At 39.4% G+C, this 12746-nt stretch overlaps 1 protein-coding gene and 1 long non-coding RNA gene across 10 annotated transcripts in view; one reads left to right on the top strand and one right to left on the bottom strand.

Moving 5' to 3' along the window:
- LOC110044008 (uncharacterized) overlaps window positions 1-12746 on the bottom strand; it is a 21734-nt gene continuing 8988 nt past the window's right edge. For 4 of the 9 annotated variants that reach the window (XM_089278069.1, XM_020749516.2, XM_020749515.2 and 1 more), the window contains exons 2-3: window positions 12397-12483; window positions 1-2129 (exon numbers count right to left, since the gene is read on the bottom strand). In XM_089278069.1, the coding sequence (XP_089134195.1) occupies window positions 1258-2129; window positions 12397-12403 (879 nt within the window). In that variant the 5' untranslated portion in view covers window positions 12404-12483 and the 3' untranslated portion in view covers window positions 1-1257. Of the gene's footprint in view, window positions 2130-3214; window positions 3807-9299; window positions 11048-12396; window positions 12484-12746 lie in introns of those variants that run through there. The other 5 variants (XM_089278070.1, XM_020749521.2, XM_020749520.2 and 2 more) reach the window with 3 other exon arrangements.
- LOC149097978 (uncharacterized) overlaps window positions 4181-12746 on the top strand; it is a 10134-nt gene continuing 1568 nt past the window's right edge. Inside the window, exon 1 of the long non-coding RNA XR_016203776.1 lies at window positions 4181-4250. This is a non-coding gene — a long non-coding RNA (uncharacterized LOC149097978). The remainder of the gene's footprint in view (window positions 4251-12746) is intronic.

Genomic DNA, 12746 nt, shown 5'->3' on the forward strand with positions numbered 1-12746 from the left:
TTTGAATGAAATCGAGTTTTATTTCATTAACCCGTTCTCGCGTACTGAACAATAGATGAATAAATTATCTTCACACACCACTCATTTATGTACAAAGTCCACAGAAGATAAATGACCTTGACACACCCTCGGTCGCGATAAAAAGTCTTATCGTCTCTACTGTAAAATGTAGATATACCAAAAAGACCACCCAGTATCGTAAAATAAGCAGAAATCCAGCTATGTCTTAGACAAATACAGCCACTATACTAGTGGACAGGACGTAAATAACAATCTTGGTCGGCCGCCTTCACACTAGCCTGCAGGTCGCCTTATTTTCCTTGTCTAATTATAGTATAATAACACGGAATATAAATTAGGATAGTACTACAATAAAAAAAAGCAAAAGCTATTGTGATAGAGAAATGAAACGATTTTCAAATTTGTAGCAAAATTATATCAATTTAACACTACATTAACTAGCAATACATATCTCACAAAAATCTTCCAATGAACTTTCATTGAATTTAAACCCCGTACCGGCCGGGATTTCGTGACTAGTACCGGATTTAGTGGTATGTTAAAGACACCCCGGGTCAAACTTAAAACACACTTTGAAAGACTTCCCAATGAATTAATATAGAAAAACTTTGATTAAATTATCCGGCTCGATGTTAGTTTTTCCTTGATGGTGAGTTTAAATTTCATATGATGCCATATAAGACGATTAACTTAAGCTGGAGTTTAATCCTGAAGGAGCTCTGCCGTTTAACCGGGTAGGAAAGGAGAACCAGCAGTACTCCGGTCAAACTGTTTTCAAAATATGTAAAAGCTTTAGCTTACGTTAGCCACCTACTTCAGTTATTTCTTACAGAGACCCAAAAATGTAACGCAGAAAGCTTAACATTTTTACATAACACACCAATTATATATCACCAATCACTCTGAAAATTTTGCAAACAAAACCGCGTAAGCGATACTACTCTTTAAGTTAAAGGAAACATAAAATTAACATTTTACATGAAATTATTCCTTTTAGTAATGCCCACAAGGAATTTCTGTTTGCATGGGGACTCTCATGTTGCTATCATGACTCATGATAGCGCCCATTTATCCCAGGGACGCCGGCTCCTTAGGTATGGTAAAATTATATGAAAAGACAAATCAAGCGCTGATATCTTTCAATACATATACCCGCGCATGCAAAGTCCGGGGCAAGGTCCATAAAAGTCGATGTTTACAGATGCATTTCCTAAATGGCTTACTGAAATCCTGCTGCTACACGACCTTGGCTTTTTCGCATTCTTTCAGCCAGTGACATATCATACTAAACTTCTCTAACGTTTCCTCCTCATCGTCTTCAAGTGGGTCGCCTTCATCGCACAGTTCTTCTAAATATTCCTCGATGGGCGCATTGTCCATACGGTCACAGGTGTTAAGTTTTTGTTCATCGTTCAAGATATCGGTTGGTGTGTGACTTCCAGAGACGGAAACGTTAACACAGTCTATTCCTGCGGTAAAAGCAGTGTATGGCTTGATTAAAGGTAGAGAGTGACTTTTTCGCAGAATCTTCTTGTTAGCGAGGTTTGTTGCCGTCGGATCGCTCCTTTGCTCAGAAGCCAGCAGTCGCCCACCATTAGATTCAACTTGGCGAGAGACGACATCCTCTCCGTTTAGGTAACCACTGAAGGCAATTTTAGTTCCTCCTAAATTCTTTTTCTGCGAGTCTTCTCCTTGAGTCGTTTTCCTCAATGGAGGCAAACAAGAGGAAGATCGTACTTTAGGTACAGTTGGTCTTTGTTTATGTTCTTCTAGGACTTCAAGAAAATGTTCGGAAGGCCTTCTAAATAGGAACGCGCGATCACCGTTTGCCGGTGGAGTAAACGGTGGAGTGAAGTCTCTTTCAGAGAAAGTTGAACCATGTTTAGAGCTAGAAGCGCTCATCGTGGACGCGGAAAATAAACGCTCTCTTCCACTCACAGGTTTTGTGGTCTCATGGCTTTTGTAATTTTTCTGCTCCGTAGAATGGTTTAGGCAATTCAAAATCGTGGGAGGCGATATTTTTCCACGTAGTGGAAGCAGGCTATTGTGTGTCTTCTTCATCATTAGTATTTCCTTCATATTGTTCTGTGAGCGACAAGGTACGTCACCTGATGTCAGAAGAGGTAAAATAGAATTTGCTGTCAAAGGCCGCCAAAAATCAACACGGCAAGAACATTTGGGAATGTACCTAGTATCGATTACTACTCCTGTAAATTACCCCAACTAAATAAATGACCTGTCATCTAATTCTGTTCCGGTTTGCATACCTTCACCTTAACTTAAGCCTATTAAATTAAATGCATCAAACCAAGGCCGCACTGCTTCTTGTCAACTTCCTGTCGTTTTCAAGGGCTATACGGGAATTTAGGTTCTTCACGTTTGAATGTAAGAAACATTCTTTGATATTAAATCTGCGATCGTGCTCGCGTGATTTCCAACTGGCGGCCTAATTAGCAATGAGAGTCAAACAACTCCTGCATAGCAAACAAACTCTTGTATTGGCCCTTTGTTCACTCACCGGTCGGCAATTTTATTACACATAGGTTTACACAATTCAATTAAAGTGAGACAACAAAGCATTGCCCTACAAATACAGTTTTTATTTGGAGTGCATGCCATGAAGCCAGTTTTATGACGGTTTGTTGGTAGAAAAGCATATTTGTTTAACCAATTAAGACAAAGATCTGCTTTAATTTAAGCCGCGCGCATTTTATACAGAGCTGAATGGGATCTGAATGATGTCCCACGAAATATAACGGCGTCTTCAGGCTGCAGTCACCGCAGACTGCCACCGTTTGCCACATGGCGGCCAAAACTCGAGCTGTGAGATGATTCATCGCGTGGTAGCGGAGCAGTGAAACTAGCTTAAAGTTCGCGGATAACAGTACGATCGATTTTAGGAGGTAGAAATCATGGACAGCTCTTAACAAAGTAGTAAGTGAACAAAAAGCAATGAAGATGAGGTAGAAGCAACGTAAGGAAAGCTGGTTTTAGAGCACGATCATCACGTAATGTTATCATCGCTGACTTGGGCTGCCTGTGGTTGCTTAAGGTTGTTTTAAACAATTTTGAGAGGATAAAGAAATACAAACAGTCCAGAATGCCCAACGAAGGAAATACAAAATAATTAACTCGATCTTTGATAAATAGAGCAAACATTCCAATCAAGTTTCCAGAATATAGTTGAACTTACCTTAAGACTTAAGAACAACTTTAAGTACTAAATGACGGGCTAGGAAGGTGTAGAAAGCTGCCTTTCTCGAGGAGCAAACGTTTGCAATTTGGCGTGATGCCGTGATTGTATTCTTATCCAGGTGGTTTAAGTAAACTCAATTAAACTGATATTCTGTACATCTGCCACTTAAAATTACTCCATATTTTAAGTTATCCAATCGCTTCTCGATTTCGCTTCACGTGCTGTGTGCATGTCTTGTATGTCACGTTAATGTACGGCTGGTTTTAAGTTATATAACATTAAACAACGCGAAACGGAACGACCGTTTAAAGCCATTTGAAACATTTCTTTGTTAAGCATGAATTAAGTTAATGACTTTAAAGTCTTCAAATTGAAACCACAAAGACCTCTCTTTAATGAACATGATATTCAGCCACTACGTTGCAAGAGAAAATGGTGAATTCGCACGTGAAAACACTTGGCTGCAGCCCTGCAGTCATGGTTCAGACTGTAAATGTCAGACTCCAGGGTCAGAGATTATAGTCTTGTCCTCACGTGCGGCTAACAACCGTTCTCGCCGGTCCGATTATGTAACAATACAATGGTAGCCCGATGCTTAGAGGTCTTTCCATGTTCCATAGGAGTTTGCAGGTTTTCATTACGCAATATTTTCAGTTTCTCGTTATCTTTCAAAATAAATAAAATAAACAGTAAAAATAAATGCATATCCCACGAAACGTTTCTGCAGTTTGAAGAGAAAGAATACCGGTACCGAAGGTAGACAACGGTAATCAAGAAACTCTGGTATTGAGGACAGACATGGCTAGGTAGATATTTATCTGCTAAATATTCATCAAATGGTATAGACAGCTGGTTTCTGGTGATCATTACAGCAATCAACTACATCAGAACAATATGCAGATAAACCTGAATAATGTGTTTTCAATTGCAGTGATTACTTTCTTTATTACAACGTCATTCAACAGCGATAATACTCTATTGCGATTTAGCTGTGCACAGCTGGCTGAAAGTCATAAAAGTTTATTCCCATTAGGTAAGAAAGACGGTCTCTTCAGATCACAATGATTATATTGCAAATTTGCTAAACCGCAAAATCAATCTTACTCAATGCAAATATCTAGGTTTTAAGTAATGTTCAGAAAAATTGCCCCACAGGAAACAAGTAGGTCGCACCTGTCCTGTTTTATTTTTTATTTTTTTTAATAATGAGGCAAAATGCATTGTACATGACCCAAAGACGTCTGTCTCTTTCTAATTAAAATTGTAGGGCAGATTTTTCACCTAGACAACGTGGTTGGTAATTTGCATTCACGAGCAATTATCACATTTGTAATGGTGACGTTCCCGGTTTCCGAATGTCTACATTCCACGTTTTCATAGGACAACGTGAAGGCACACGTGATGTTACTTTGTAGGCATGGTAACAGTCCTCACGTGCCTGTTAACGATTTTGTCGAGTATTAGATTATGCAATAATATCACAGAAGCCGCCTGCTCTGAACAAGTGAAGGTTAAGTACGTCTAGTCTACGACTAACTTAGGCAAGAAAGGGTAACATGGTAGAGATATATTATGGCGAAACAAGACATGTTCTCAATTAAGTAGCTGGAGTTGTTGATTTTAAAAGGTTTTATCTGGTCGACACGTTGTAATGGGTACATCTGAATGTTGCCCAGCGGGATATCTCGAACCCGAAAAAACGCATTCGTAAAATGCATTCCGCTTACTATTTCTGGCGTATCCAGTACCCTGGGATCAGTAATTACGTTCACGTGCTTGTGGAAAATGACAGCACGTGATCACATCGTGGAGGGTTAGCGTGACATTAAAAGTTTTTGTGGCGGGAAAAGCGTCTTTGTTCCTGGTGTCTGGTTTTACTGAATGTCACACGACATCACGACATATAACGACATAACGACATGATGACATCACGACATAATGACGACATAATGACGACATAATGACATCACGACATAATGACATCACGACATAAAGACATCACGACATAACGATATCACGACATAAAGACATCACGACATCAATACTCTTTCAGGTGATCGAAATTAACATTCCTGATCAGACTTGGCTGGTAGGCTTGGTTCAACAATGCTTGCGCCGCTCTGATTGGTTCTTTGTTACATTGTTACGTTGATGATTTTTCTTATGTCGTTACGTTGCTATTATGTCGCTATATCAAGATGCTCATACCGCTAACTTAACGACATAACGTTCCCCCTATGTCGCGACATAACGACATTCGAAGAACGTTATGTTGTTATGTTTGCGGTGTGAACATCCTGACGCAATGACATAATAAGAGCATTGTAGCATGTGCATTGATCTTTTGGCGTGACGAGCCCTAAGAGCGTCTGCTGAGAGGGTAATAGCTATTCGGCTTTGAAAAAAAATCTACAAGCGCTTTTAAGAAATATCCTAGTTTCTTTAATATTGATCCAGCATGCCTCGAGCAGTCCTTCAAAATCAATTATTTCAAAATCGCAACCAGCTCCTATTATCGTATAAAGTACTAACCACAATTGGAGATCTTTCATTTGAAAGGAGGTACAGTGGAATCCTGCCATACGACCACCCGTTGGCACCACCCCTTATAGTGATCCGAGCAAAAGCCCACTCATTCTCCTATATGAAAACCCCGTTAATCCGACCACCCCGTTATTACGACCAACGACCACCTTTTGGAGTGCTCAGTCTTTATTTTTCTTTATAAAATTACCCCATTAATACGACCGGTTAAATTGACTGGTGAGGAAGCTGAATGAGGGGGGTAAATAGGGGTATGCAAATTTACCGATCCGTGCCTTTTTTTCGCCAAATCCGTCGATCCGCCGATATTTTTGTTCAAATCCGAAACCAGGACCACATCCGAAAACAGAAGTGTAAAAGTGCAAAGGCAAACTGGTAAATGTGAATGCCATTGTTAATTTTGCACAACTGAATAGCCTAAAAGAAGGCAACATGCTTGATGACTATAACACAGTACAATTCCAGTAACAGTATCAATGAGCTTCGTTGGAAAAAAGAAATGATTTGGATGAACTCATTAACATACCGACCAAGGCTGAAGAAAGATCTATGATCCAAATTTCGTTTTGGACCCAAGATCCGAACAACAAGACCGGAAGAATCCGAAATTCGCCCCAAAATTCACTACTGATCCACGATTCACTGTGTTTCAAAATCCGCGAATCCGCTCGACTTGCCGCAAAAATCCACAATCCAAGCGCTTTCTAAGGCCAAATCCGTCGATCCGAAAACCTATTCACCCCCCTCCTGAATGAGGACAAACACAATCTGACAAATAACGGCTCTAACAGACATTTCACAAGAGGCCATATCCTGTTGAGGAACTTTAAGACGTCATTGTTTTCTCGCATTACATGTACTCCGTTTTGTTCAGTTACAATGAATTGCTGTTGTAAGGTTGAAGAATAATTGTAAAATGGTTGATATATAGCGGAATTAATGATATTCACGTACAGTACAAGTTTAAAGCGTGCTGCATCATAATGTGACCCTACCTCGTTAATACGACCACCCCATTAATGCGACCAATTTTCCATGGCCCATGGTCGTATTAACGGGGTTTCACTGTACTATAGTTATCTTAAATCAATTAGAAGATATTCATCTTCTCTTAATTGTTGAACCTCATAAAATCCTGTGCTATCAGTTACTATCGTTTTACTCACAAAATACCCTGCGAGGCAGAGATGCCTTATGTTTCTGCTCAGTGAGAGACGAGAGGGAACCTCTGCTCGCAACAGCTCGATTTCCTATCGTGAATGCGCGAACTACGTCCGCATGTCGCATGTGTCGTGCTCTGCATAAGAAACGATTACATGCAATCAAGTTTTCAGTTATGTTCGACGAATTACCTCAATTCAAACTGTTTATTATTAGAACCACCGTTTATTATTAGAAATTTTGGAAATTTCTACGAAGTACTGAGCATCAAAGAAAAGGACGAATTAAACCAAAATTGGCTTCATTCAAGACTACGCTGTCCGAAGCGTGCTTTCCAAACTGCAAGCTTCCTGCAGATAAACAAACTAACGGTTTTGAAATAATTTAAAACCTAAGCTATATAACCTGTCTGTCAACCCTCACATCATGCTCCTTTGGCAGTGAATTGCTTGGTGAGGTGAAGTAATGTGCAGCAATAGTTTCTGGAACTGTGCAAACAGCGAAAGTTAGGTGAATTTGATGAGTTCGTGACGTACTGTTGCCAATTGTCATTTTGCAGTCAATCACAGGGCAGCAGATATTGTCAGCAGTCTTGCAAACATACAGCGTTTTGAATACTATCTGTCATGCGTAAGTTATAAACCGGTAAAAACTTCTCAAAAACCAGCATTTTTTACTTATTCGTCCCTGGTCGCTGGACGGCGGTTGATCGAACGATAGAGCGGTTGCATGCAGTAGTTCCTTCTCGTCTCTAACCGAGAAGAAAGGGAAGGAAATCTCGGTCTCGCAGGTTACTCATAAAAATTTAAAACTTAGTCCCGTAGTGACTGTAGTTGTCAAACCACCATACATTGACGTACGAAAACAATGAATGACTGGATTTCAACTAAGTCAGCCTCGCTTAAAAACCAAGGTTTACCACAATCATTACCAATGGTAAAAAAAAAAAAACAAGTCATATTTGAATATTGTGGTATAGGTTATCTAAATTCAAAGATTAGCATTCGACGGTATTTCAATTTCGAGCCTCCTTAATTTGCTCAAATACATTGAGTTCTCGCCGTAAAGCCGCCATGCATTTTCCCCCTTTAGTCCGAGGCGGACAACGTGGCACAAGCGAATTACAACGTCATGTAGGATTGTACTCGGAACTCATGAAACTTTTTTGTTTAGTTGTAGCCCCCTTTTCAGTCGGTCCTTAGCCAAGAGTTTGCCTATGGTCCTTTGTACTAGCAACTAAGACGACATTTCAAAATCTAGCATGTGATTCTCGTCATCCGCTCCATGGTACAATTCTCTACAGTAATCTTCAGTGACGCACCGATGATGTTCATTAGTCCACTCACCAGCAAAGTTCAATTAGGAATCTCCCATCTTTTAAAAAAAAGCCCAGATCTTTTGTGTCAGACACCAGTAAACAGACCTTTGAGACTTTGCTGTCTAGCCGAAGAACAGGACAAATATTTGCTGACTTCGTGGAGGTTCCAGAAACCACAAACTTCCGTTGTTATGACAGAAGTGTACGACCCTTTCCGCATTCCGCCCCAAGGGAGAATGGACACTTGAGACTCTCACATGAAGTTTAACATCCTATTCAAAACGTTACTGATTGAAACAGTGAAACACGAGTGTGAGTCAGGGTGGACAAGGAACGAGGCATGTGGAAGGAAGGAAAGGGAGCGGGTGGGTGGATACCGAGTTCGAGAGACTCTTCTCTTGCGCACAAAAACGTTACTTTTTGCTCGGCAGGGAAGAGAAAGAGAAACTAAAACGTTTAATCATTAAGTTTGGCGAGTCTTTACCGAGGAGCCGGTCGCTACATATAACAGTTGCAAATAAAACTGCTATCCCTTTTCACGATAAAATAAATCCGAAAAATGAGACTAAAGAATAATCTTGTCAGATATAAAAATCACCCAACGACTGTGATGACCTGATAGCTATATTTAACAGTTAGATTATCTTTGAGCTCGGCATTGCTATCGCGTCATAATTGACGAAGTCAACTTTCACGCATCGTAATCGAGAACGAATAATCTGATTATTCTATTATAAATTACATCTGCCAGTCGTTCAAAACTTGATCTAAATCATCTACCCATATACTGCGAAAACGCGAAGAATCGGCCTTCATCTTGTCAACAACCACACACCTCTAAGCTACTCACTATCTATAACAGAATAGATAGTGAGCAGCGTAGTCAATAAGAAAACGGCTTTCACGATAGAATGCTGTAGATTTATACTAATAGCTAATTGTAACAGATATCTGTCTGTGTTTCGTGAAACACTCGGTAAAACGTATATGTGTTGGAACTTGAAGCAATAATGTCAGAGCAAGCAACTGAACAACAACAAGAGACTTTGTTTGACTCACCGACATTACCGCTGGTCCATCAAAAAAATAGGTGTATGAAAGGAAAATGTGATGCACTTGGATTACTCTTGAAAGTGTTTGCTGAATGCAGTAGTACTTGATAGACCTTGCTCAGTAATCAAGGTGCAAAACTTAATGTGCATTCGACCAAGACTCACCCACCGACACATCCGCGATTCACGGCCACTTAACCTTGCGATACTGTGGTCACGTCTCAAATGTCAGTTTACTTTTTTTTTTATCTTTGTGGGCTTCTTTTCATCCTTGTTGCTGGAGAATAGCTAGCTTTAAAGTAAACAAACTCAGAGGAAAAGACAGCAAGACGAGAATCGGATGCGAACAAACTGTTTTTACGGATCAGTGGGCGTCCAATAATGTGAACGTGATCGCTGCAATTTTCATTTCCTTCTCTCGGTCACTGATCCAAAACCTTTCAATTCGTTAATTTGACCACTATTTTGGCTATTGACGCGACAATTAATGCCATAAATATGGGTGGAAAGATCGTTTTAAAAAATTGATCAGCCGAAATATTTTCCTCTGTTGTTCATAAACATCACAGTTTGGTGATCACCGGTATAAGCCCTGTAACGCGTGAGTCAAGTTCAAAATAAAAAGTGCTACTGTGACAGTATTCTATTAACCAAGCTCTCCTGAACGATTCTTGGAACAAATTTTGCGGGAATGTCAGGGCCCTTGCTGGCTCAAAGTGTAAAGTTGTGAATCTGATAAAACGAGTTTTAGGTGTATTGGTCGTGTGGGTTAGGGCAGAAATACCCGATTCTATCGGTTGCTAGGATACTTAACAATGTGTTTTAAACCTGTTTCCGAATTGCTTGTGTCACCTTGAAAATTTCGCTTAGCACTGATAAAAAGTGATTTTCCGAGCCCATCTCATGAGGAGCCAAGGCCCCATTTATCGTTAATCGTTGCATATCTTGGCAGCGAACTGTTGCTTTTAGCTTTTTTAACTTTCAAATTATTAGTATAACAAATAGTAGTTATGACATTGGTATTTATCAGCTTACAATTTTGCCAACAAGCATTTCCGAAATACTGCGGAGTGATTTAAATTGTAGATTGCTGAGCCTTTAATGCAAACAATACTACAAATGCTGTTTAGGCGGCCTTGCCAAGTCAAATTCATAATGGGAAAATACGATCCTAAACCTTAAAAAATATACGATTAGTAATCCCTTTGTCAATTGGCCTTCTAATAAAAAAACTGGCAAGAAACGAATAACAGAGGGAAGGTGTAAAAGCTCCCCCCTTAACAAAAAATCATCGAAAGGAAGTTATCGCACTCGCTTCACATTGGGATTTTTCAAACCATGTATATTAGTTAACAGGTACAGATTTTTGCTGCGTTTGGAAGAGGATCAGTAACAAGAAGAGCATAATATAGCAACATTGATTTTTACCACAAAATTCAAAGCCTTCAAGAAAAAAAAAAAAAGAACTGAAATAACATGGGAAGGTAGTAATCATTGTAAGCTTGGTCAAAGCTTAATTTAACACGCTATCCACGGCCGTATTGGCAAAAGAGAAGTCACGGTTTCGCCGAAGTAGCAGGATAACGGTAAACACGGTAACTTTGAACGCTTTGTACAAGGTCAATATACTTTGGCCGAAAAATGTTTTTCCAGAAACGTGATGTATATCCCTCCAATGTTTGATTCATCACTGTGATTGCTTTCAAAAGCGTTGAACTTTTGAGAAATAATTATTTTAAATCAGCTCCAACGCTCCATCTAATTTAGTATGCAATATTTGAAACTTTATTTTTTTAATCGCTTCGGCAGTTTTTTGATGTTTATCGAATGATATTGCATTAAATGGCCTTTTTCTTCAACACTGTGTAGTTTTCTCATAATTTTGCGTTGTGATAGTAATTTCTGAACAGTTTTTTGCGGGGGCTTATTTTCGGCCTGATTTTGCTGCTATCAGACGGAAAAAGTTTGCAGCTCGATATTTTTGGTTTAAAGTGAAACTGAAACAAAAGAAATTCATTTTTAAATAGTATTTGGTAACCTCTACTTGGGAGATAAAAATCGGCCGATTTTATTTTTTAGCCGGAAATCATTGGTCGTTTCTTAGGCGCAGGGCCTCTTAAAGAACGTACTAAGAGCACACCCCAGGCTGAGAGTCACTATAGCTAGATGAAGTTTGTTTTGACAAACACCTTCCAATAACCGCATGCTAGGGACATATTTAACTCATGAACAATAACGTCGCGATCGTTTTAATTAATTTATTGCATAGGTCGGAGATCTTCAGCTGCATGGTGGCCTATAAACTGCCTAAAACTTTATCGATTGGAAGGAAATACTTGTTTAAATGCACGTTATGAACGTTTCAGGCTAAAATGGTCAACAAAAACAAAACAACACGAACGATCGGCCCTGGGTCCAGAAATTACCCGTCCTTACAAAAAACAACGTGTTGTTAACAATCGCAAAGGAACGCTTATCTTTCAATTTTTCTTTACAAGATGAATGCTGTCAAAAAAACAAATTGATTCATAAGTTCTTTGAAGCAGCAATTCATTCGCCGCTCACCATCTCAATATTTAATTCATTTCCTTGACCTGGCAGCTTATTTCAGTCTTGTGGGAAGTCATAAGACTTGAACATTTCAGAATACAATGGATGGATCAGTATTTCACCGAAAGCAACTTCCTTGATTTTGGGCTTTCAAGTCCGAACTTTGGAAGGCAGGAAGGAAGGCTCTGAACCTGGGTAACAGCAAACAGCTATTTTCTTATTATCAGACTTTCACTGAGAAATCAGGAGGCAGGGTCGTGACCGACTTAAAACGAAAAACTTGAAAAACTCTCGACGAAACAGTATTCGACAGGCGTACATGTAAAAGGGAAATTTGTTTTATATTCCGAGCGCAAATTAGTTGAAACTACATGTAAAAATACCCAGCCACTTGCTTTGCATCAGATGTTGAATGTTTAACTTTCTTCAAGACTTTGTCCAGTAATTAGAACTGTTCAACAAAACAGATTTCGATCTACATTATTAGCTATTTCATTGAACTAAAAAATTAAGATTATAAAATAAATTAAACAATTCGCTGCATGCACACATACCCAGCATTCCTAAATATGTGTTCTTTCTGACTGGTCCAAAACTCCTGTTCTACAAAGTTAAACCAATACCGCTGAGGTGCTTGTGATCTGCAGAAGGGTATGCGATTAAAACTTCCAGAATTAAAATTACACGACTTAGGCAAACTGAAATGACATGGCAGTAGTGTTTCTTTAATTAGCTAGGGAACCGTCCTTTTTTGTGAGAACTCCGGGGGGGTGGGGGTGGGGTGGGTGGGTGGTGTGATTTAGGGTGAGAGGATGCCAATAAAATGTCTTAAAAGGGGTGGAGGGTGGTACCAGAAATATTTAAAAATTCTACCAGAATACCTAAATATCATTTCTGAGTTTCT

The sequence above is a fragment of the Orbicella faveolata genome, unplaced genomic scaffold (genome assembly GCF_042242905.1).
Source record: "Orbicella faveolata isolate gen_17 unplaced genomic scaffold, um_ofav_v1 contig_46, whole genome shotgun sequence".
Lineage (NCBI taxonomy): Eukaryota > Metazoa > Cnidaria > Anthozoa > Scleractinia > Merulinidae > Orbicella > Orbicella faveolata.